The sequence below is a fragment of the Mirounga angustirostris genome, unplaced genomic scaffold, assembly GCF_029215605.1.
Source record: "Mirounga angustirostris isolate CCGP_5_RB_7025 unplaced genomic scaffold, mMirAng1.0.hap1 SCAF_9, whole genome shotgun sequence".
In the NCBI taxonomy this organism is placed as follows: domain Eukaryota; kingdom Metazoa; phylum Chordata; class Mammalia; order Carnivora; family Phocidae; genus Mirounga; species Mirounga angustirostris.
In genome coordinates, this window is record NW_026991717.1 from 110836841 (window position 1) to 110861183 (window position 24343).

At 33.6% G+C, this 24343-nt stretch overlaps 1 protein-coding gene across 14 annotated transcripts in view; it reads left to right on the forward strand.

Annotated features, from left to right (window-relative positions):
* The window catches only part of GPHN (gephyrin), a 624049-nt gene that overhangs the window by 418927 nt on the left and 180779 nt on the right, over window positions 1-24343 (forward strand). For 7 of the 14 annotated variants that reach the window (XM_064571187.1, XM_064571189.1, XM_064571182.1 and 4 more), the window contains one exon: window positions 1434-1490. The exons of 6 other annotated variants lie outside the window; for them this stretch is intronic. In XM_064571187.1, the coding sequence (XP_064427257.1) occupies window positions 1434-1490 (57 nt within the window). Of the gene's footprint in view, window positions 1-1433; window positions 1491-3703; window positions 3776-24343 lie in introns of all 14 variants that reach the window. One more of the 14 variants, XM_064571195.1, reaches the window with a different exon arrangement.

Sequence of the window (24343 nt, forward strand, 5' to 3'; positions counted from 1 at the left end):
AAGAGAAAGACTAGATGTTATAAGTTCACTATCCATTCCGAAGCCCTCTCTTAGAGTGTTGCCATTGTAATTAGTATTAGACCAAGAAGTATTGACTAAGAAAAATAAGAGTTGGTGATTATCTTTTGGGTATATCATTTAGTTAATGCTGAAGAATTAGTAAATACTTTATCAAGTAAAACCAAAAGTTGACATAACTCTTATGTACCAAGATGCTTTTTTTTTTTTTCAAAATAAAAATTCAGTTTTCTCAGTATTATTCCTAAGAAATCTCCATATACTATCAGAGAGATCCTAAAAGGGATAAGACAATGTATAGCCTGCCTCCAGGAAATATAATTTTGTAGCATGGTCAGGTTTCTTATTTTTCCTGAGGACTTTAACACTTGGAACCTGGCATCACATTATCACATTGATGCTTCCTCTACTATCTTAGAAAAAAAAAAAAAAAAACAAAAACAAAACAAAACCAAAAAAACAGGAGCATCACAGCTAACTTGACCTATGTTGGTCTGAATGGAGACCATCATTCTGCATGTATAGTACCCATAGCATAAAAGCGCTTGGTCTGAAATTTCCTCACCCTTCTTCCCTACCTTTTTTTGTTTGCTTGTCTTCCTCTCTGACCAAATATTAGTTCTTGTTACAGCTCTATGAAAAAGCAAAAAAACATTCTAATTTGTATCTCATCTAATAAAACACTTTGTGTTGAGAACCTTCGTTTTCTCATTTATATAGTGATGTGAAACCAGTTTTAAAAATAGTAGTTTTACTTTTAGTTTCCCCTATCTTACCCAAGAGGAAAATTCAACTGAAATAAAAGAAAGTTTTGAGGGAGTGAATGTATTTAACATTGGTCTGGCATTAAAATTTTCTGGTTGGGCAGCACAATTGTTTAATTGGGAATCTCAGTGACAGCTGAACAACCTCAGTGCTTGGGTCAGCAAGCAAAGGGGCTTCACTCTGTCACCTATCAAGAATGATGCTTGTTAGAACTGATCTTTCCACTTAGGGAACAGTCATGTTTGTCATACCATTGATGTTTTCTGATATTACAATGGAATAGACACTATAACACTTAAAGAGACAAAGTTCTCTGCATAGATATATTTGTAATTCCTTGTTTTTCGTAAACCAAATGCAAATGTAACACTACTCCAGATACTGCTACGTCAGAAGTCCCCAAGATAACCAAAAGTAAGTGCCCATTTCCTAATCTCAGGAATAATGCTATAATAAGGACAATTCTAGTGACCAGCCTATTTGCAGAGCATGTCATATAGCCTCTGGGTTAGTTAACTCCTCAGCTTCCTAAGAGATACCTCAAAGAGTCAAATGATGTTTTTGCATGTATTACTTACTAATGTGTAGAAAATTTTTTAAGTTCACTTTTTCTTTATTCTGTCTTTTTTACCCATCTTCCCTCATTGTAGCAAATTAGACGGCCGGATGAAAGCAAAGGAGTTGCTAGTAGAGTTGGATCCCTCAAAGTAAATATGTTTCTAACATTTTTTTGGCAAGATTTCGTCTATAGCCTACACTTCTTCCTTTTTGGAGGGTGGTGGGAGGAAGGGGGCTTTTTCCATTTTTCACCATCCCATTTTTTTTTTATTTTAAAATTTTTATTGGCTGTTGGGTCATATTTTTTGTTTGTTTGTTTCAGCTACACATAGAGCAACCAGCTGAAGGCAAGCTGCCAAATAACTAGCTTTGAATGGCACCACAAACAAGAGAAAGGGCAACTGTCTCATTACAGGTGCCTATAATTTGGGGTTCTAGAGTAAACCGTTCCTCTGATTGATGTCACTGACTATGTGTTAAGTTCCTGTTACACAGAGAACTAATATTTATTTTCAGAATATTATCTCCCCTTTTTGCTTTTTTTATAAAAAGTAACTAAATGTTATGTTAGTGTCATTACCATTTGTAGTTCATTCCAGAAAAATATTATGAGTTAGTAACATGTATTTTATATATATATATATATATATATATATATCTTAAGAATTAGGAAAGAAATTTTATATGATGCTGGTATAATGGGCTCACATATAACTAATAGTATTTAAATACTTTTAATCCCCTTTGGTTTGTTTTTTTAAAGTTAAAAAATTGATATAACAATCAATGGAAACCAATATATATCTAAATGTTTGCCCATTTGTGTATGTGATCTGCTAATACACAAGTTTAAGATTTCTGATCTGATGGCCCCATTTGCTAGTTGTTAAATATCTATTTGGCCAATATATCTTGGGCACTCGATACTCTAACATTCAATGACAATGAAAAGGTAAGCCAATCATCACTCTTTAGAAACAGAGACATAGCCCTTGATCACTATTAATGCTGCCACCATAAATGCAAGTTAGAAAATTTGCTGAATTTTAAAAATATGCAGAGGAATTTCCCCCCAGATTAACTACTACTTATATCTCAATCCTATTTGTCCTAACAGCAATAGTAACTGTTAATCAAAATGACAGACAGTTCACTGCATTGGGATATCCCAAAATTCATTAACTGCCTTCAGGCCTAATATTAAGTCAATTCAAAATTTTATACACCTCCTATTTATTTCCATTTAACAATTTATGAAGCACTAATTTCTGCACTCCTTCCTCTCCTTGCCTCTTCTGCCTTCTTAATTTTACTTTTTTGTTGTTTATTTATTTGTGTGTGTGCACGCACATGAGTGCACATGGATGAAGGTGTGTCTGTATGTTTGTGTCCTTTATTCCAGACAAGCCATCTTCTCTGTTCTCTAACACTGCTGTATACTGGGTAGCATTTTTTGTTTTGTTTTGTTTTTAATGTTTTTTCACTAAGAATAATGAGAGGGGATGGGAAGTGTGGATTATGTGCCTGTTTCAAAATCATGGCAAGTTAAAATTATTCAGTCAGAAAAATATAAGTTTATGTATCCCAGTGATACATCAGTAGCATTCCTCACTGTCTACTTGTGTGAGGTATCATATTTTACCTTTGTCTTTAAGGGAATATAAGTCCATTATTGTTTAGACTATGGATTATGAGCCAGGTTCAAGTGAAAAGGTGAAACGTGACATAACTTCTTAAAAATTATTGAGAGTGAAATAAAATAAAATGGCATCCATAAGTGCAGCACCATCTGCTATAAACTGGATTGTGTGTGCAAGCGCGCGTGTGTTTAATTATCTTTAAGTTCAGCTTTTGGGTGTATAGAGCTTTAACTTATAATTGTACATTTATTATTTTTAAGTGTATATACGGTATGATTATGTATATACACATGTATATGTTTAAGATCAAAGATACACATTAGGGTTCAGTCAGTTTACTTTAATATGGTTTCAGCTTTAAATCAAAAAGTGTGTTTGGGAAAAGCAAATTTCATAATTTCTAAATATTTTTACTCTATATTTCTACCAAATAGAAAATTTTAAAGTGAATCTCTAGGGGATTATAAGGATAGTTACAGTATTTATTTTCTCCAACACTTTGGGGAGAAAAGATGCTATAAATAAAATAAAATGTTGGCTTCCTACTCACGGATTTATTGAGCATGTATTCTTCTGTTATACAAATATCTTTGATGTTTTGATATGTTTGCCAAAGGCAGTGAGAAATGTATAACGCTATGATCTTATTTTTAAAAGGAAAAAGGAAAACTGAAAAGAGAACAAGTTGCTTTTTCAATTCATTTTCTGATGTTTACATGTAGCTCCATCGAAAGCTGGAGGAGCTCAGAGATCACCTAGAAGGCAATGTGAAAGGATACTCTCTCAGAGTAAATGTACGATTTCACTCGGTGATTTTTTTTTTTCCTAAACTTCTGCTGACTGGTAATTCCAAATCTGATTGGTTTGTCCTCTCATCTCCATTTTTTTACTTTCTGTCTCTTTTCTATCTCTTTCTTTCTTTCCTAGCTGTAGCTTCATGCTCACATTTATCAAATAAAGATTAAGTTGGCAGGGTAGAGGACACTTAAGCCACACTACCCATTGCAGTTGATTTAATAATTTATGGCTCCAATGCAAAATAAAAATTTTCTTTTCAAAATCTGTGTTTCTTACACAATTGTATAATTTTCTGAGAATCTTTTCGTGAGACTTCACTTGGAGCTTTTCCATTGACCATTTCTTCTGCCCCTTGTTGGATTTGTCAGCAGGATTATAAATTATTGGCTGGATCCAAGTGATAGAGCCTTGATGATTCAATTCCATTTGTTAAGGAAAATGATCAATGTTAGAGTATCATAATAGTAATCTGGCAAGTAGACACATTTTGCTGAGTTAATAGACTTCTCTTAACTCAAACTCTTTGAGAATAGCTATAAGATTCTTTTGTTGAAAAAAAATTAGGCAGTAAGCATCTTCAATGTCATAACATCTTATAAATACTTGAGATAAAGGCTAATATACCCAAGACAGCACTTTGAAGGAGAATACCTTATAGCCACGCAATACTGTACATGTGTCAGATAGGCAATACTAATAATAGTATTTTTTGTGACCCATAGCTCAGGCTCAGAATGCTTCATCCTTCTCCTGAATATATCTTTTCAAGAGAAATGGAAATAAAATCTCTAAAATGGTATATGGTATAAATATGGCAGAAGAAAAAATAAATGATTGCAATAAATCATTTCTGGCTCTGTTTAGCTCTGACATCCCATTCCTGGGGCTTTTTAAAAAGTATCTATCCATCCTAGCCTGGATTTATTTCCCCCAAGATTATTGCCATACATTTGATTCATATTGCTATAATAGTTTTGTTATAAAGAGTAGAATAAACAATAGTGATATGATAATTCTTGGCTTCTCAGCTTGTTTTTAATTATATACCATACATAGTTATTTCTATCTCTATATTAAATTTCTGATTACTAAAATCCAAAGTTGTTTTTATAGTATTAATCATTAAATTCTGATTGCTAAATTGAGTGATTTAACAATTAATGCAAGTATCTCATTTTTCTACTTTCTTGTGAGCCAGTTCTTCTTTTCTATGCATATCTTACAGAATTTGAAAGATCAACCATAAGCACTCCCAGAATTTATTCCACTATCTTACAAAAAAGATTAGTATGAATTTTATGATTAAATCAGTCTAAACATACCTGAATATTATTCTAGAAAGCCCTAAAAAGATTCAGACAATATTAATAAATGTATTTAGTGTCATACTCTCTGTAACCAATCATGAGATGTGATTTTTTTCCTATTAAACCAAGACCAGAAAGTTGAGACTTCTTAAGGTCTATATGGAAGGGAGTTAGTGTGAGATTAGGATTAAAAGTTTTGTGCTTCAAAAATTAAGTTATATCATGCCACTTTTCAATTTCTTTTTTTTAACACCTGTACTGCATGATACAATATGTAATGACTAACCCAATGTCTTCATCTTTTGTTTCATTTCACTGGGTCACACTTTGTTCTGATTACCTTTTCTTCTAAAAAGATTGAATATTAGGTAAATCATTCTAAGATTCCCTTTAACTAGAAATGTATGGGGAGGAAAGCTATCAAAAGGCAAATTGTATCTTCCGCAGAGTTCAGCTTAGACAAGATACATATCAAATACATAGCTGAGTGTTCAGTTTCTCCCCTTTCTTTTAATTCCCATTACCCTAGAATGCCTTAAAATAACGCTTGCATGTTAAAAATTGTTGCTTAGAAGCAGAATAAAGTTATTCTCAGTTCCATAAGCTATATAAACAGATTTTGTTTCTAAAATGAGATAAATTGGCATATAATGACCATTCCATTTTGCAAAAAATTATTGTAGGCATGTATGATCATTCCATTTTGCGAAAATTTATTGTAGGCATCTATACACAAGAGCAAGTCTGTGGGTGCCTTTTAATTCATTGAAACATTTCTAAGTAATTCGATAAGATGAAAGATTCAGAACCAGGTTTGTACTTAAATATTTTATTTAATAGTTGGGAAAATGAGACATCATTCAAATGTTTGGAATAAGGATTTTATTAAATCATTAATGCTTCAATTGGTTTCATCTATATGATATATTATTTTTTTAGAAAAGAATCCTGCATCCTTACTTATTACAAATAATCAGTGATATAAAGTAGAATATTCTAAGATGTAATTTTTAGAATAAAATAAATTTTATTTATTTCTCATATGAAAATATACTTTATCCTACATTGGCACTTCTATAACAAAAAGTAGGATATGTTAGATTCTTGAATTACAAATTAAGAGTGTGTCATCATTTTCTATACATGGTACAAAGCAGAAGTATTCTGAACCCCAAATGAGTTTTTAGTAATTTTAATAATAATAAAACTATCATCTTTTGCCTTTATAAATTATCATCTTGTAAGTAGAGTTTGCCTAATTTAATGACTTCAAAAGTTACTACAAATCCTTAGACTAATAATGTGTTGAGAATAATAACTAAAAAATAATCCCACATAAAGGAAAAAATTGTCTTTACATTTAAGAAGATGTGAGATGAGAGAGAGAGAGAGAGATCCACAATGGAATATTACTCAGCCATCAAAAAGAATGAAATCTTACCCTTTACATCAATGTCGATGGAGCTGGAGGGTATTATGCTGAGCAAAATAATCAGTCAGAGAAAGACAATTATCATATGGTTTCACTCATATGTGGGATATAAGAAATAGCGCAGAGGATCATAGAAGGAAAGAGGGAAAACTGGGAAGAAATCAGAGAGGGAGACAAACCATGAGAGACTAAACTATAGGAAACAAACAGAGTTGCTGGAGGGGAGGTGGGTGGGGGGAAGGGGTAACTGGGTGATGGGCATTAAGGAGGACACGTGATGTGATGAGCACTGGGTGTTATATGCAACTGATGAATCACTGACCTCTACATCTGAAACTAATGATGTACTATATGTTGGCTAATTGAATTTAAATTGAAAAAAAGAAAAAAATCATCAAATACATGAATCTAGTCGGAAGAATATTTAAAGTTAGGCTTAAGATAGAAAAACAGTGTAAACAGTGTTGAGAATTGGAAAACATAAGATAATACAAACTAATACTTTATTTAGATAATATAAATCAAGGTAAGTTTACAAAGTTGAAGTTAATTAAAGAGTGATGGGGCCCTGAAAAGCTTGAGTGTTAAAATATTCAGAGAAAAAGAACATAAATGCTCATGAAATAAAGACAAGTAGAAAGAAAAGAAAGGAGAGGAGCAAAAATACCACAAAGCCACAAATTTTATGTTTTCACTCAGTCTATGGGATAAATAAATTTCTATTCAGCTACAAACATATACAGTTAAGTTTTGGGTAACCAAATATATTAATTTTTTAAAGTCTTTGACAAACAATAAAAGGGAAGATGACTTATGAAAGCAGATTATTGGCACATAAGCAAACTAGGAATTAAAAAGTCAATGAAGTAAAAGGAATATGATAATTATAAGTACTTGCTATGCTAACATAAATAAAAGGATGTGTTACTTGAAGTGGAAAAAGTTAAGGGAGGAGTTATCACTTAAAATAAGACTATGTTTTTAATAAGTTTAAGAAAAATATCTGAATCAAGTCCAAAAGTGATAAGTCTTTTGAAGAATGATTTTTAAATGTTTAACAATTTTCTGAATGCTAAAATAAGACTAATATGAAATGCGATCGGTATAAATAATGGATTAGATAGTTGTGATTTTATAGATTTTTTTAAGATCAGTATTTTCATTGCAGTCTTAGTTCTGAACTAACTGTTCTTATATTTTTGATGAAGTGTTATGGGGCTTTTTTGGCTTTTTTATATTCATCGAATTAATGCTATAACTCCGGGGTCAGCAAACTATAGCTCCTGGGCCAAATCCTGTTTCTCTGTGGGCCCACAAGCTCGGAATGGTTTTTACATTTTTAAATGATAGGGGGAGACCAAAAGAATAGGGGGAGAACAAAATTCCACAACATGTAAAAAGCATATGAAGTTCAAATTTCAGTGTCCAAAAATAAAGTTTTATTGAAACACAGCCACATTCATTCATTTGCATATAATCTGTGGTTGCTTTTGCCCTACAAAAGCAGAGGTAAACAGTTACAGCAAAGGTCATATGGCACACAAAACCAGAAATGTTTACTACCTGACTATTTACAGGAAAACTTTGCTGAGACCTGCTATAATGAGCTAGTGTGCAAAACGACAGTGACAGAGAAGTGATTATAATAGAGGCTTTGTAAAATTATCTTCATTTTAGAGCTTGAGGAAAGAAGAGCTGCTCATTTTGGGGGGATGGTTTCAGATTGTTCTGCCTAGAAGCATATGTCTAAAAGAGTTAATACCCTGAAATCTCTATCTTTACATTTTTATTCATCTGTTTGCCATTGTTTTTTCTAGCTACTCTTTTTTCACATCGTGTCACAGACACACAAAGTAAACCCACCATGGGATTAACGTTAAATCCTTCAAATATAGAACTGTCATGGAAATAAAGTATAGATTATAAATTCCTCTTTGTTGAGGAGTCCCCTACAGAGATTTAGGGTAAAAAGATAAGTTCCAATCTTGCTCCCTTAAACTTTTTTAAAATGTGTTTTTAGAGTATTTTTGCTGCACACCACATTTTTCTGTTTATTACTTCATTCTGTTTTATTAAAGATAAGACCACCTTTTGATTTCTCATATGTAACTGCACCAAAAAATCATGCCATCTACAGGAAATTTTGTACAACTGGTAAAGACACCCTGATATGATCAACTAATACATCATATCTTAATATACAGCACTTAAATATCTAAAAGGCATCTGCATTGAATCAGCCAACTCTGACTGAAGTAAGGAAGAACAGCTGGAACATTAGTCCTTAAATAAACATTCAGTAGCTTTTAAATGAGTAAACATCAGTTTGTCTATATACTCTACTTTCTCAGGCAAATTTTAGAGTCTTTTGTAGAATATTATTTGAGCCTCCTAATAAGTCTTCCTTGTTTGATGTTTTGGCACTTACTCATATCAATAATATGCATTTATTTACTCTTTATTTTATAATAATTATGTAACATCCTGAGTATTCTGGTAGATGGTGTCTTACAAATATGACCAGACTACAGTAATGATGAAATGACAGTATATCAACTTTAGTATTATCTGTTTGGAAAACAGGCTAATTTTGCTACCTTTCAATCTTAGAATTTGCTTAACTTACTTGTTAATACAATTCTGAGGTTTCACTTCTGAATAACAAAAATCTGTTTAGAACGAAAAAAAATCTCATCTAATACTTATAAAATCACCTACAGTACCGTACCTAAGACACCATGGAAGTGGAAATGACACACACTGTGAGGTGTTAAATGTTTATTGCAGAATTGCCATTCTCAGGATTGACTTTAATACAAAAATAAGGTACTAAGAAAAGATCTCCTTGACAAGTAAATTTCCCTAGTAACAGAAAATGGAGAAGTGAGGGGGGGGAAAAGATAAAGACTCAAACTGTTTTGAAAGATAAAGTTTTTCAGTTTTATGGATATATAGAGACAGAAAAAACATGCATAGCCAAGTTTTCTTAGAACTAATACCTTGCTAAAGAAAATTAGGTGTGTATATGGTTGGAAAAAAATTTAATTTCTTAGTATGTATAGAATTGACCGTATTTTAGGGAATACCTCAAAGTAACCTATTAAGTGGCAGTGATAACATTTTATCACAGATCTTTGTGATGGTAAATATAAAACCTTCTCAACATTATTTCACACAGTTCAGTTTTTTAGATAGAAGAAAAGAGTTTGTATATTCATTTATTCATTGAACACTTATTGAGCACCTACTACATTCTGCTGTGCTGGGTGCTAGAAATACCATTGAACAAATCAGATAATAAGGGCATTTCTGATTCCTCCACTGTGCCATCTTCTGTATCTTCATTTCCCCATCCTACCTTTGTGTTTTGTAACTTCATGAAGAATTTGTAACTAGAGAATGCATACTTAATTTAATTCACCTGGCATTGTAACAACCTAATGAAAGAAGAGGTCAGAGAATTAAACATGGCAGTATGACAACCTAGAACGTAAGAACAGGCCAGAAAATTATCAGTTCAAAGCATGAAGATTAAATATATTTTTGAGTATAAAATAGCTGTTTTAAAAAATCAGTAAAGCAGTCTGATAAAAGATAGGTTTGGACAAGAGTTTTGTGTTTCAAATTTTGTCTCTTATGGTGTTTTTATTGACACATACATTAATGTATCATTAATATATAGACATATATACATACATAATATGTATACATAAATATGTATACATATATATATATATACATATATGAAGATTCAGTAGTACTGCAAATGGAATAGTAGGAACAGGACATCAGAATCAGAATACTGAGCTGGCTTTGGTGCCCTCTTTAAAAAGCAATATGAAGATGTACAGTAGAGCCCTCATCTTAAAAATAACCTCACATATAGTTTGCTAGTGTTATTAAACCAATGAAGATCAGTGTAGTACCACAGGAGAAAAATGACCGGGGTTCTGCTTTCTGATTAACCTTAATGAGCATCTTCTCAGCAAGATAAAATCAGATCTGATCAGAGGGAGTCATCTCTGTCATGGATTTTTTTTTTTTTAAGCCAGGTATTTTTTTATCACAAGGCTCTCCTCAGATAGCTTGAACCTTGAGATTTCAAACTCAGGTGTCTGCTTATAAGGCTGTCTTGTTATCTGGCAAATGTGTTGGTGATGGAGCCATCTAATCTTCTGAGACCCTTACTATGCTATCATTTCCTCTTTAACAGTGTTTTCTTTTCCCCACTGCAAAACCAGGCTCGGCTTCCCTCGTGCTCATCTACCTATAGTGTATCTGAGGTATACTCTGCACGTGTTATCTTAAATGGTCAACAACATGCTCACCCTCACCATTTTTCTTATTTTATTTTCCTTTGCCTTAATTTATTTTGCCTTGCACTTTGCACTTGGCTGGAAGGGATAAGGGTACCAAAGGGGAAAAGTTAGCTGTTTCAGAAGGAATTTTCTATATTTTTATAATAACTGTACTGTTTTCTGAGTAACTTTTTTGGGGGGAGGGCAGTCACTGTATCATGTTGAAATGGTTAAAGTCTGAGTAGCCAACTTGATTGTTACCACCACTTTAATTCTGTAAAAATTCCTTTGAGCCAGGCAATTTGTTATTAAATTAATATTGGCTAAAGACAAAGATTCTGGTTTGTAGGCCTGTGTACGTCTCTCTGGTAGCTGAAGATTTACATTGACTTAGTAACAGTTTTGTCCCATTAACCATAGACACAGCATCCCAAATTGGCTACTAAATGAAAAGTTAATATGATTCCCCTGTTTTTGTATAAAAGGGAAGACTCATTCCTTTTTAAAAAACTGATTAGTTTACTCAGGAGAATAGTTTCCTTGATATTTGTATTTTTATAAGGTTCTTATAATCTGGAAGATTAATTTTATAATCACTCATGAGATTCATGTTCTTTTGACAAAATATTTTATATGACACTTGAACTATGTTTTTTTGCCTCTTTAGGGGTCTAATTTCTTATTCTTACTATGTAAAACCATAGCATATGTGTGTTTCTGTTTTTGTGAAACAGATTCATTGAAATATTAACAGATTTTGAATATCCTTTATAAAATAATTGTTTTATTAGCAGGGGGCACTGTTAAGTAACTAAGAGAAACAGAGGGGCACTGTTAAGTAACTAAGAGAAAAGAGTATTTGTGCCTCAAAATATGGCTAGTAAATAAAAGGACTTTAATATTCTATGAATTTTAAGATCCTAATTTTTTCCAGACAAAACACATTTCTACACATATTTAGTACTGTTAGCTTAATTCTGATTAAGTTTCAGCTGTTTTAGATTTTTTTTCTCTTAAAACTGATTTTGTAGAGAATTAATTTCTTCTTGAAATATATATCTGTAGGGAAAGGAAAGTAATGAAAGGCAAATAAATTACTTGTGCTATCAGCAGACTTTTGAGAGACAAGATTAATATCATCTCATTACCACATTTTCCATAGGTCTTTTCTTAATTCCCCAGGATTATGATTCCCAGTGTAAAAAATATATAACCCATTTCTTTCTGACACTTCATCCAGGCAATTCTCCATTTCCCATGAGAGTGTATAAGAAGTCTACCATTGGCATCATCTTCAATCACAGCCTACAGCATCCATCAGGGTATTACTTTCTCTGTGATAGCATGTGTGCAGGAGGGTTCTCAGGTTGGAATGTGGAATTGGCTTCTGGGGGGGATGGGATTGTGTATGCTGTAGCATTTGCTCCATAGCACTCGGCTCTTAAATGAACTCTGGCTTTATCTGGATTTGTTATTGTGACACATTAGCTTTATTTATTTGTCATGAAATATGTTTCTCTTTTTGTCATTTGTGGTAGGGTTTTTATATTTCCAGTGATACATCTCTGCGGACTTCATCGGTGGTACTTATGTTTAATTTATGATGCTATAAAGACCAGTAAGACCGTGAAGAACTGCTTAGGGCTCTAATATTCATGATAACCCTCCAGACAGAATAACCTTCCATAATTTTTTCTGTTTCATCTTAAATTGGTAAACAATTATTTTATAAAATTTTAGACTATGAGTCTTAATAATTAGAATTTCAAGAAATGTCCTCATGTTTCAATTTTTCATATGGAAGCCTCTTGATGGGACTGTTGGTTAAGTGTATTTTTTATTTTATAGCATCAGTGGAGGTAGCCAAACTTTCCATGACTCAGTCTCTTCTTTCCCTCACATTTATACCATCTTCACTGACCTTACTACTAAAGGAATAAATTCTCCAGTACCTAATGTAGCACATTGGCTTTATCAATTTCATGTCACTATCTTCTGTGACATTCATAAGACCAAAAAATAAACCATGTTCAAAAATGAGTCTATCCATGAGTTGTTCAAGAACAAGATAATTTCTAACCTCACCTGACTGATACTGCTCAGCAAATATTAATCCATGTAGTTGATTGCCCCTTTGTAAAAATTACAATTCACTTACTATGTGACAGGCTTTGTGTTTGACATCTCATTGATCTTATTTCAGTTAGTCTTCACTACAGCTATTTAGAGAAGACATTATCGTCATCCTGATTTTACAAACCAGGAAAATGAGCTCAAAGAGGTTAGATATCTTGCCTTAAGTCATAAAGCTTCCAAATGAGTGTCAGAAAATTGTTTTTTCTTAAATACCACACCTTCTGCTATTCAGGAGTTACTAAAAGTCATCAGCTCTGCATGGCATGCAATAGACTTGTATTTTCACAGTATATATTTACCTGGTTCAGGCTGATCATATAATTTTTTATTTTATCTTATGAGAGGATTTAGATATGTATCTATAAGATACAAAGCTTTAATTCAAGGAAATAGTAGAAAGACCTTCCTCTTGTAATTTATTATTCTTATTTTTCTTATATTTAGTCATTCAATAAATATATATTGAACACCTACTATTTCTTCTTTAAATGTAATTATAATCTGCTAGCTATGTCTTGACCTTTGGAATTGGCTTCACATTTAGAATGCATAGAATATCATGAATATAATGAGATCAGTGTCACAGGTTGTACATGATTGTTCATCCCCTCAAGTCAAGTAAAAAAAGAACTCACCTTTCAAATTCCCAACTAATCTCAGCTTTGCTCCAGTATTGTTCCAGCAGTGTTCATTTTTTAAGATCCTTTGAAAAAATTGCTTCAGAATTCACTTAGTTTAGACAAAAGCCAGAATTAGTACTATCTCCTTGTAGTGCTCTTTCTGACTTATTTGAAAAGCTGAAAAATACACTAGATATAAATCTTTTTATGCTTTGTAACAGTAAAAAAAATAAACATTGAACCTTTAAAACCTTTTCTTTAATGTCTTAGATTTTTTAGTAGCAAGGTTGATTTAGATAATTTGAAATTTTGAAGTTAAATTGATTTGTACTGTTGAGTGGACAGAGACCAAAATTTAATTTTATTTATTTTTTTAAGATTTTATTTATTTATTTAGAGAGAGAGAGAGAACAAGCAGGGGTAGGGACAGAGGCAGAAGGAGAGGGAGAAGCAGGCTCCCTGCTGATTGGAGATCCCGATGCGGGGCTCCATCCCAGGACCCTGGGATCATGACCTGAGCCGAAGGCAGATGCTTAACTGACTGAGCCACCCAGGCGCCCCAATTTTATTTTTATTTTAATGCTTGAAAACTTTTAGCTACCTGAAGAAACAGTGGCATTTTTAAGTTGTAGCATGCAAAACAGTTGCCCTTTGAACCCAACACACTTTTAGAACACCAATTCTGATCTAAACAAACCTTGGCTGACTGATAGTTTGGAGCCTCTGCAAATGGAAACTTCAGTTGAATTGCAGATAGTACATCTGCATATTCAATGGAGGAAGGAAAGATGGAAGGGAACGAAGAAAACTGGATTTTAAATACAGCAACATTTCCTCTTTAAAAAAAAAAAATAGGGGGCGCCTGGGTGGCTTAGTCATTAAGCATCTGCCTTCATGGCTCAGGTCATGATCCCAGGGTCCTGGGATTGAGCCCCACGTCAGGCTCCCTGATCAGCAGGAAGCCTGCTTCTCCCTCTCCCACTCCCCCTGCTTGTGTTCCCTTTCTCACTGTGTCTCTCTGTCAAATAAATAAATAAAATCTTTAAAAAAAAATTAAAATTAAAAAAAGATAGGGCCATTTTTGAACCACTAACAGGACTACAAACTATTTAGATTGGAAGAAACTAATAAAATAAAATAAAGATTCAACACTGTGAAATGATCACCTAATATTTTCTACTTCACAAAATCTCACTTAGAAAATCTATTAATAATCAATTTAGTATTTATTTCAATATAGTTTTCTGTGGTGCTCCACTCTTCCCTGTCACTCTTATGTTTACTGTTTTCATTCTGTTTGTATATAATAGTTGGGAATTTGGAGATAATGTGAAGAAATCTGTTAGAAATGGAATCTTTTAAAAACACTACAACTGCTGCTTACCAAAGTTTCCTAACTCCTACTTCACTTTTGAACCTTTAAAAAGGAATTACAGTATATAAATTGTTTGGGTCAAAATAAGAAAATTAAGGGGGCACCTGTGTGGGTCAATTGGTTGAGTGTCCAACTCTCGATTTTGGCTCAGGTCATGATCTCAGGGTTGTGAGATCGAGCCCCATGTCGGGCTCGGCACTGGGCATAGAGCCTGCTTAAGATTCTCTCAATCCCTCTCCCTCTGCCCCTCTCTCCACCTCTCTCTCCATCTCTAAACATAAATTGATTAATTAATTAATTAATTACATACTTTTCTCTTACATCCAAATAAGTGACCAGCCATAAAGGTAATGGAAAAGCACATTTGACAGGAATATTTGATAAATCTATCTAATCAAAACCTTCTTGGAAAAGAATTGAAAAGAATTGATTGACATTTTTTAAAAAAAGATGATAGGTACTTCTGTCTACTTGGACATACATTTTTAAATTTCCATAATAAAAAGATTTTTTAAACAAACTATTGTAGTTGACAGTAGTGAATTTCTGCTTATCCTTATATACTACCTCATCTACTCTGATCATTTGAAATACAAAAGAGGTCATCAATGAAAATAAGTCATGAGAATTTTAAAGTTTAAGATGAGGAAATATTAAAGCATGGATAACAGGTTTAGTAAGTTTTTTAAGTGTCTTAAAACTAAGATGGAGGCTATGCATATCTTTGAGAAAGAATTATCTCCTTTTAATTCTTCTAATACATACAATGAACTTGTAGCCAGATCCACTTTCAAATCCTGGCTTTCAAAAAACAATGAATTTGGCAACTCCTGTAGAAGGCACTCAAAAAATATTTAGGAAATGGGGAGTGAATACTTAAATCATCAATCAACTTTTCTAAAGTGTATAAAGTTTCTACATCTGGGTTTCAGGGAGAATTGTAATTTATGTAAAATCAGTAGAGTCCCTGGGACATAGTAAGCATTAATTTATTTTTCTTCTCCTTGGTTGTGTAAGCTCTAGTCACCTCAGACTTGGATTATTACATTAGCTAAACAATTGGATTCTCTTTGATAGTTCCTCTTTCTTCTTAAATCAGACTAATCTTCCCAAGTACTACTTTCATTCCCATCAGTTATCTAATCAAAAAAGCTATAATAGCCTACCTCTGAGCTGTTGTATCAAGAGTAAATGCTTTTCTGCCTCTCTCCCAACATCCTTTATACTTTGGCCAGCCGCTATTTATCTAGTAGTATTTTCTAGTGACCAACTCCTCCCAGTTTGCCCAGGACTTTTCCTGATTTTATCACTGAAAGCACCACCTCCTAGGACTATTTTGGTTTAAAACTGAAAGTTCTGTACTCCAGGAAACCCCTCAGGCCCTGTCAAACAAGGACAATTGGCCATTTATTCCCTTTCATGTACCTACCAACTAGTCAAGGGGACTTTCTTGTTATATTATATTCCTTCTTTCTTGTTGGTCTTTATTTGTGCTATTTTGTCATTCTGAAATGCCCTCCTACACTTCATAGCTCCATTCTACCTTTCTCCAGAAAACTCCTACTTACCCCTAGTCATCCTCTGAAAGGAATTTCAACTGTGCTTATAGGCAGTATTACTCTATACTGCTTTTCCTCCTGCCTATTTGACTATTTTACTACCGTTCCTTACATGTTGATGATCAACTTGATTCACTCTCAGATTCTCGTTTCATTTCTCACTATATATCTGCATTGTCCAGCACAATAGCCAGTAGCCATATGTGGCTTTAAATTTAAATTCATTAAAATTAATTCAACTTAAAATTTAGTTTCTTATTTGCAGCAGCCACATTTCAAGTGCTCAGTAGTCAATGTGGCTAGTGGCTATTGTATTAGAAAGCATAGATATACAACTACAACATTTTTATCACCACAAAAAGTTTTCATAATCAACTATTGTTATAATTATGATCATCACCATTCATCATTGTTACTTCTATTTATATAGCATTTACTTTGGTCAAGGATAATTCTAGGAGCTTCACATATATTACTGTCACATATCACTGTCACTATTTGGTAACTACCTTGGGATCAACTGTCTACAGCCCACATCTCTCTCTGAAGTTACAAGCACCTTGAACATAACTCAGCCCCCAAATTTGTTTCTTCATGCACTATTTCAATATATAACACTATGCAGTGGCTCAGACTGGAAATCTGGGTGTTATCTTGTATCCCTTATGACCACATAACCTAAGTCCTATAGATTCTGCCTTTTTGTATTCTAGAATCTATGCCCTTCTCTCTAGAATCACTTTCAGTGATTTAGTTGGATTTCTCATCTGGATTACTAGATTAATCTCCAAACTAGTTTCTCTACCCTCATCATTTATTCCATGACTATCTCTTATTTATCTTTACATTGCTCACCAGAATGAACTTGTTAAAATGTTAATGTAATCATGCCATTCCCCTATTTAATGTCTTTCAGTGGCTTTCCATAACCCTTAGGAATTGGCCCTTACTTAACTCATTAACTATTCCTCTTACCACCCCCTATCATGGTTAAAATTAGCTTCAGCCACACTTTTTTGCCATTTCCCAGTTGCCAGGGTCCCTCATATCTGTGAATTATGCTTGCCTTTTTCTCTGATTTTTTTCCACTTTTCTTCACCTAACTAAATTGTAATTGTCCCTTAAAATTCTGCTCATATATCCTGGCTCCAGGAAGCCTTTCCTGATAATCTCCGTCCAACTCCTACCCCCATCTGAGTTAGGAGCATCTCATGCATATCCCCATAGCAGTTTGTACTAACTTCTATAACTGCATTTATCATGATGTGTTGTAATTATATGTTTACTTAACTGTTTTTATCTATTGCATCGTGAGCTCCTAGAGACCAGAGGTTGCTTTTTTTTTTTTTTTTGAAACCTGTAAGTCAGAGGCTAGATCATTTTGAGGCAAACAGTAGGTATTCAGTAAGTGTGGGTTGAGTGAGTGATTGAATGAATGACATTTAATTATCCCCTAATGGGTATATTTATAATAGCATTCACTCTGTTAATTAGGTTGTGAAACTTGGTTGGGTAAAGACATTGACTTAGTTCCTTTTGGATTTTACTCCTTTTCCCCATCTAGCATACAGTGAGCATTTATTAAACACATATTGACTAGATCATGAGTTAGAACCCAGTTTCAAATATCCCATTATATATGTGTCATATGTCTCTAACATTTGCATGCATTTTTCTGATTTCCAAAAGTATATAGTAATCTAAGTCAGTACTTCTAAAACATTTTAATTCTACTCTGCCTGACTATTCCTACAGTATACTCTGATATTCCATTTTTTAAATAAATAAGTAACAGGGATAGCAGCCTAATTTTTCTTGAATGTGGGCTCAAATAATATGTTACTCCAATCTCTACAACTCTAAATCCTTATTGACCTCGGATGTTATAGGAGAGAAGAGTCTCAAACTGTAGAATTGACTTTCCCTGTTTTTGGAACCTAAAGTTTACTTAGAGCAAGACAGCTTTATTCTCTGTGACCCCAATCAGTTCCCTTGACATCCTGTTTGAAAAATACTGGGAATTAAAGTCTATAAAAAATCATGCTCTCATAAATTCAGATGGGAATTCATATGGGAATCAGAATTGGTACACAAAAAAATATAGAAAGCTGAGGTTTATTGTTAAGCCAGTAGAAAGTATTCCTTAGTTAGCTTTAAACAAAACTGAAGTCAGAATCTAGTGTTATTGAGTAATAAATAAGTTGTACATACACCTCTGATTAAAGCTTCTTCATCGATTACCAAGACACAAAGGGAGTATTGGCAGGCAAGTCAAAGGAAGGATCAACATATAAATTTCCAATGCTCTTTTTTGTTTTTATTGTTCTTATCCAATAGTGAGGGAAATTGATATCAAAGTGAATTTTACTCTTCACTGGGCTGATGCTCATCCTTCTTTTTCTTCGTGTGCCCTTATGTACCACAGCCAGCATTTTGTCTCCATTTCTCTTCTTTCTTAACCCAATTGTCTCTTCTATATGGGAGATAATATCAATGCATGCTTGCACAGCTTCCAATAAACTACATAGGTTTAATGAATTCAGAATAGCTCATGGTTATATCCTGCTTTGGTTCATACTCATAGCTTTACAGACAGGTTTGATTTACCACCAATCTTGCTCTAATTTTTAAACATTCAGATAAATATCTTCTTGACTACCAACAATGTAAATTTTCTTTGCTTGTACACACAAACATGCATTTGGGTATTGAAATGAATGCATAACCTAGATTTCAGCAAATGGAATTTATCAGTTTTCTCTGGTTACCTTTTTTCCTCCTTTCAAAAGCACTACTAGATATTTACCCAAAGAATACAAAAATACTAATTCAAAGGCATACATGAACCTCAATGTTTATAGCAGCATAATCTGCAATGGCCAAATTATGGAAACAGCCCAGATGTCCATCCACTGATGAATGGATATGGAAGATGTGGTGTGTGTGTGTATATATATATATATACATGGCTATATATATATATATAGCCATAAAAATCTTGCCATGTGCAATGACATAGATGGAGCTAGAGAGTATTATGCTAAGTGAAATAAGTCAGAGAAAGATAAATACCAGATGATTTCACTCATATATGGAATTTAAGAAACAAAACAAATGAGCAAAGGGTAGGGGGAGGGGTAGAGAGGCAAACCAAGAAACAGGCTCTTAACTATAGAGAAGAAACTGATGGTTACCAGAGGGGAGGTACATGGGTGGAAGGGTGAAATGGGTGATGGGGATTAAGGAGCGCACTTGTGATGAGCACCAGGTGTTATATGGATGTGTTGGATCAGTATATTGTACACCTGAAACTAATATTACAGTGTGTGTTAACTGAATTTGAATAAAAACTTTAAAAATAAAAATAAATAAAATTCAATTACTTTCCCTCTACTACAAAAAAAAAAAAAAAAAACCTTCCTTTCTCAACCAGGATTCCTGATCCAAACCACAGAACAAGAAGTGATATGTGTGGCTGTTTTTTCTAGCTCCTGTGAAGATGTTGCCATTCTAGATTCATAAAAGAGAAGTTAATTCATTACATACAGTGGATATATAGTGCATTAGGGCTTAATTCTCTCCTAGAGTTGTGAAAGATACAGTAATTCTGTCTTTGCTTTTACATAGTTCAGTACTTTTAAGCCATTTGGGAATTCTCCTTATTGCCTTTTTCTTTGATACTAAAATCTCTAAATAGCTTCATGCATACCATGTGATTTTCAGATTTGAGGATGTGAAGGATGTTTTTATTTTGGAGGATTTTTTTTTTTTAATAAACTCCTAGGTTTTCCAAAAGAATTAACTTTAACCAGGTTTCCATCATATTCTAGAGATGTTCATGCTTTGGCAGTTACTAATATTTTACTGGTTTTCTCACAGTATTGAAGTAAACTTACTAAAGATCAATTCAGCATAGTACTTAAAAGTTTCAGTTTGGGCTACATTTGAATCCCAGCCCTTGATCTGAAACCCAATCCTGCCTCTTACTAGCTTTGTAATATTAGGCAAGTTAACTTGTCTGCACTTCATGTTCCTATAAAATGGAATGATACCACATTTTAGGGGACCTTAACTATTGAACTGGTGCAGTGCCTGATATGAATAATTACTCAATGAGAATTATTGTATTATCAATACTGATTGTTATACCAAAAGTCCAAAGGTAAAATTATTTTTAGTTTGAACTAACTGTGAAACATATTATCTGCAACATTTATCGCACAGTAAAATATGTTTTGCATTATGGTTATTATCACAACCTGACTGAAAAATCAAGTATTAGCACACTAGCAACTGGACCTAAGTTAACATCAACATTTGTACCATTCCTGCCTTGTTTCTTTTTCCTAACCATTATGTCTGAAAATTAAACTGACAAAGACAGATTAATAGGAGAGAAGCATACTAATTTATAGAATGTAAATTTTACAGAGCCTTCATAAGGAAATGAAGACACAAAGAAATAGTTAAACCTGATGTTTTTATGCTAGGCTTGATGAAGGGAGAACAGTCATGGAGAATTATGATGGGGCAAAGAGTATGAGCTAAGGGTAATAAACTGGGGGAAATTTAAAAGAGCTTTTCGTTCTGATACTTCTCAGTGTCACTCCATCTTGGCGATCAGGATGCTCCTTTCCTCAGGGTACAGGGAGGGCAACTCTTATGACCTGTTTTAGGGGTAAAGGGGAGAGGAAGGACAGAGAGACCCTCTTGCTTTTGCCATTTTCTCAAAATTATTAAGTTTAAATTATTCAGCATGCTAAGATGCTATATTTGGGGGTAGCACGTGCTGAATCCCATCATCCTATTGTCCTTGAATTCCATTATATGTCACTCTGCAGGCACCCACCAACTTACAGGTGGGGCAAAGCAGTTTCCCATGAAAATAACTTGATAAATGATGACCAGATTTCTAGACTAGTGTTCAAAACTGAAATAGCATTATAGTTTAACTGAATTGAGAGTCAAATAGAAATATGTGGATTAAGGTAGGAATCTGTGTACTATTTATAACACTATTTCTTGGGAAAATACATTTTAACCCTTAACAGAATCCAGCCTACTGAAAGGCATTTTTATTCTGACAAATTCTGAATGGCAACAGAATCTTTCATCCTGTTTCTTTCCTCCAAAACCTCAAATGGGGCGTCTTCCTTAGAATATCCATTTACTAGGGGAAGGTAAAGGGAGAGGGAAACTGGCAGTTTGGGGCAGGACTTCTTCACAGCATCATCAATCAGTGTTTGTTGAATGAATTTATAAGATGGATGTTGATATCAGGGGTTTACACCTATATAGTTAAATTTCTATAAGCTTTCTATTATTTCTATTTCTACTATCTCTTTCTAGTGAATGCTGATTATTTCTGACTTATTAAATGCCTTCTTTGTCATTATCTTGCGAATAAGATATAGATCTTTGATCCAGGTGAGCAAAGTAAAATAAATATATGACTGAATTAAAAGAGGTGACTTCTATTGCCTGGTCTATTCATGAGAAAGCTAATTCATCATGAATGTAGCAAACAGGATCCTTAGTCCTGTTAAAAATTTTAGTGGTACGATTTTAGAGGAATTGGGTCTTGATTATGTTATATGCATTTTGCTCTTTACTTAAAAGTTCAGAGTGCCAAATGAAGGTAAAAAAACATGTGTTGAGCTTGAAAGCCTATAAAGGATTTTGATGCCCTGAATGATTGTAAGAATTAAAATTGATATGGTTGTTATTCTTACTTGGTTGTTTATACTTTCAGTTTTGCTAACACTACCAATAGTCATGATTAGTCGTCAAGTATCTACTGAGCATCTACACTACAGTGTAGACATTGCCATATTAGGTATACGGAGACTGTAGCAAAAATTAAATATAGGGCCTCACTTAAGGATTTTACAAATTGGAATATTGTCTATTTTTAAAATCATATTTATGTATTCAGACTTTGGTGTTCAGGAATATTACTAGAAACAATGCCTTTGGCTCTGAAAATTAAAACTATTCAACGTTAGCATTAAAAAAGTCCATAGGGGACACCTGGGTGGCTCAGTCGGTTAAGCATCTGCCTTCAGCTCAGGTCATGATCCCGGGTCCTGGGATCGAGTCCCACATGGGGCTCCCTGCTCAGTGGGGAGCCTGCTTCTCCCTCTCTCTCTGCCCCTCCCCCCTGTTTGTGCACGCTCTTTCTCTCTCTCTCTCTCTGACAAATAAATAAATAAATAAAATCTTTTTAAAAAAAAGCCTATAGGAAAAAGCCATAGAACATTCTATGTTCACAAAAGACTCATGGGGGAGTTATTTTAAAATTCACCAAATTATTGTTAACAATAACAAAAAAGAACTTGCTTAGGGCAGATTTTCCTAGAATAGATTTGAGTTCTTGGGGCCTTATTATGTAACTTTAAAAGTGCCGTAATATTTCTTTAGGCGGGGCATCTGGGTGGCTCAGTCATTTAAGCGTCTGCCTTTGGCTCAGGTCATGATTCCAGGGTCCTGGGATCGAGCCCCACATCGGGCTCCCTGCTCAGCTAGGAGCCTGCTTCTCCATCTGCCTTCCACTCCTCCCCTGCTTGTGCTCACACGTGTGCTCTCTCTCTCTCAAATAAATAAATAAAATCTTAAAAAATATATATTTCTTTAGGCCACATTTTTGTCTATACAGAGATTACATCATTATTCTAAGTAGGTAGTAGGCTTATTTAATTTATTTACCAAGTACAGACCTTTTTGGAAAAGAGAGATAAAGGCAAAGCATGATATTACTCTTTATTAACATTATTTATTGGAGGAAAATGCAAATTTTCACCCTTTAAATGCTCTCCTTTGCTAAGTTATCTAACACATTTGAATTGTATAGGAGACCCTGAAAGAAAGGACTCCAGTAAGCAGTATAGGTCAGAATAAATAACATATAGCAAAGGAGATAGTGTTTATGTAATTTGATATTTTCTTTTTAGTCCATTCAGTTGAATGTAAGGGCATATTTTGAATCCTATGGAATCCATTTTAATCATACTAATAGTGTTTCCCATATATTTTTAGCCACTTACTAGTGGTCATCTAATAAATGTTTCCTACCCAATTTTAAAATTGCAGCTATCATTTTCCAAATTAATCTAAAATATTTACAGTCTTAATAATCCTATGTGTACTATACTTATTATTCAAGAGGTTTTTTAATAGCCTTTTATCTTTTCACAACATCTAAGACAGAATTTTCATTTTATTCTCATTTTTAACAAAAATTACAGAATTGAGAATTATAGAGAAGTGTTGAGGGCTTTTCCACAGGATGTACCCTATCATCATCAATATGCTAAGCTAGAAATAAAAATGGAGAACGTATGGTGTTCTTTCCATTGGTTTTAAAAGGTTCACTTGTATAGTTACATATATATAATGTCAGTTTTTGATAGGTATGCTCATTTTATCATACTTATTTACTTCTCTTCACCTTGAATATTTTGGGAACCCAGTCTCATGTCCAGTGATGTATTTTATATCCAGGAGTAAGTATCAATGCGTTGGGTGATAAATTGAAACCACATACAGCCTTTGAAATATATGTGCTTGCATCATTTATGAGTATACCTTTTAAAATGCTTTTGACTTAGCAGCATGTGACTGCAGAAGACCATTTTCTGCCTCCCTGTGACTTTCATGTGACTTTTGTTACTACAGAAAGTGAAGAATTCTGAAAAATAGTAAGGTTATTATACAAAATATTATTTTATAACAAAACAGAGCTGGATGTGTATTATGCACAGGAAAACTAATATTGTATATATCCCTTGGAATTGAGAGGGCAGAAAAAGTAGGTATGTTGGTACTCAAATGTTTTGCA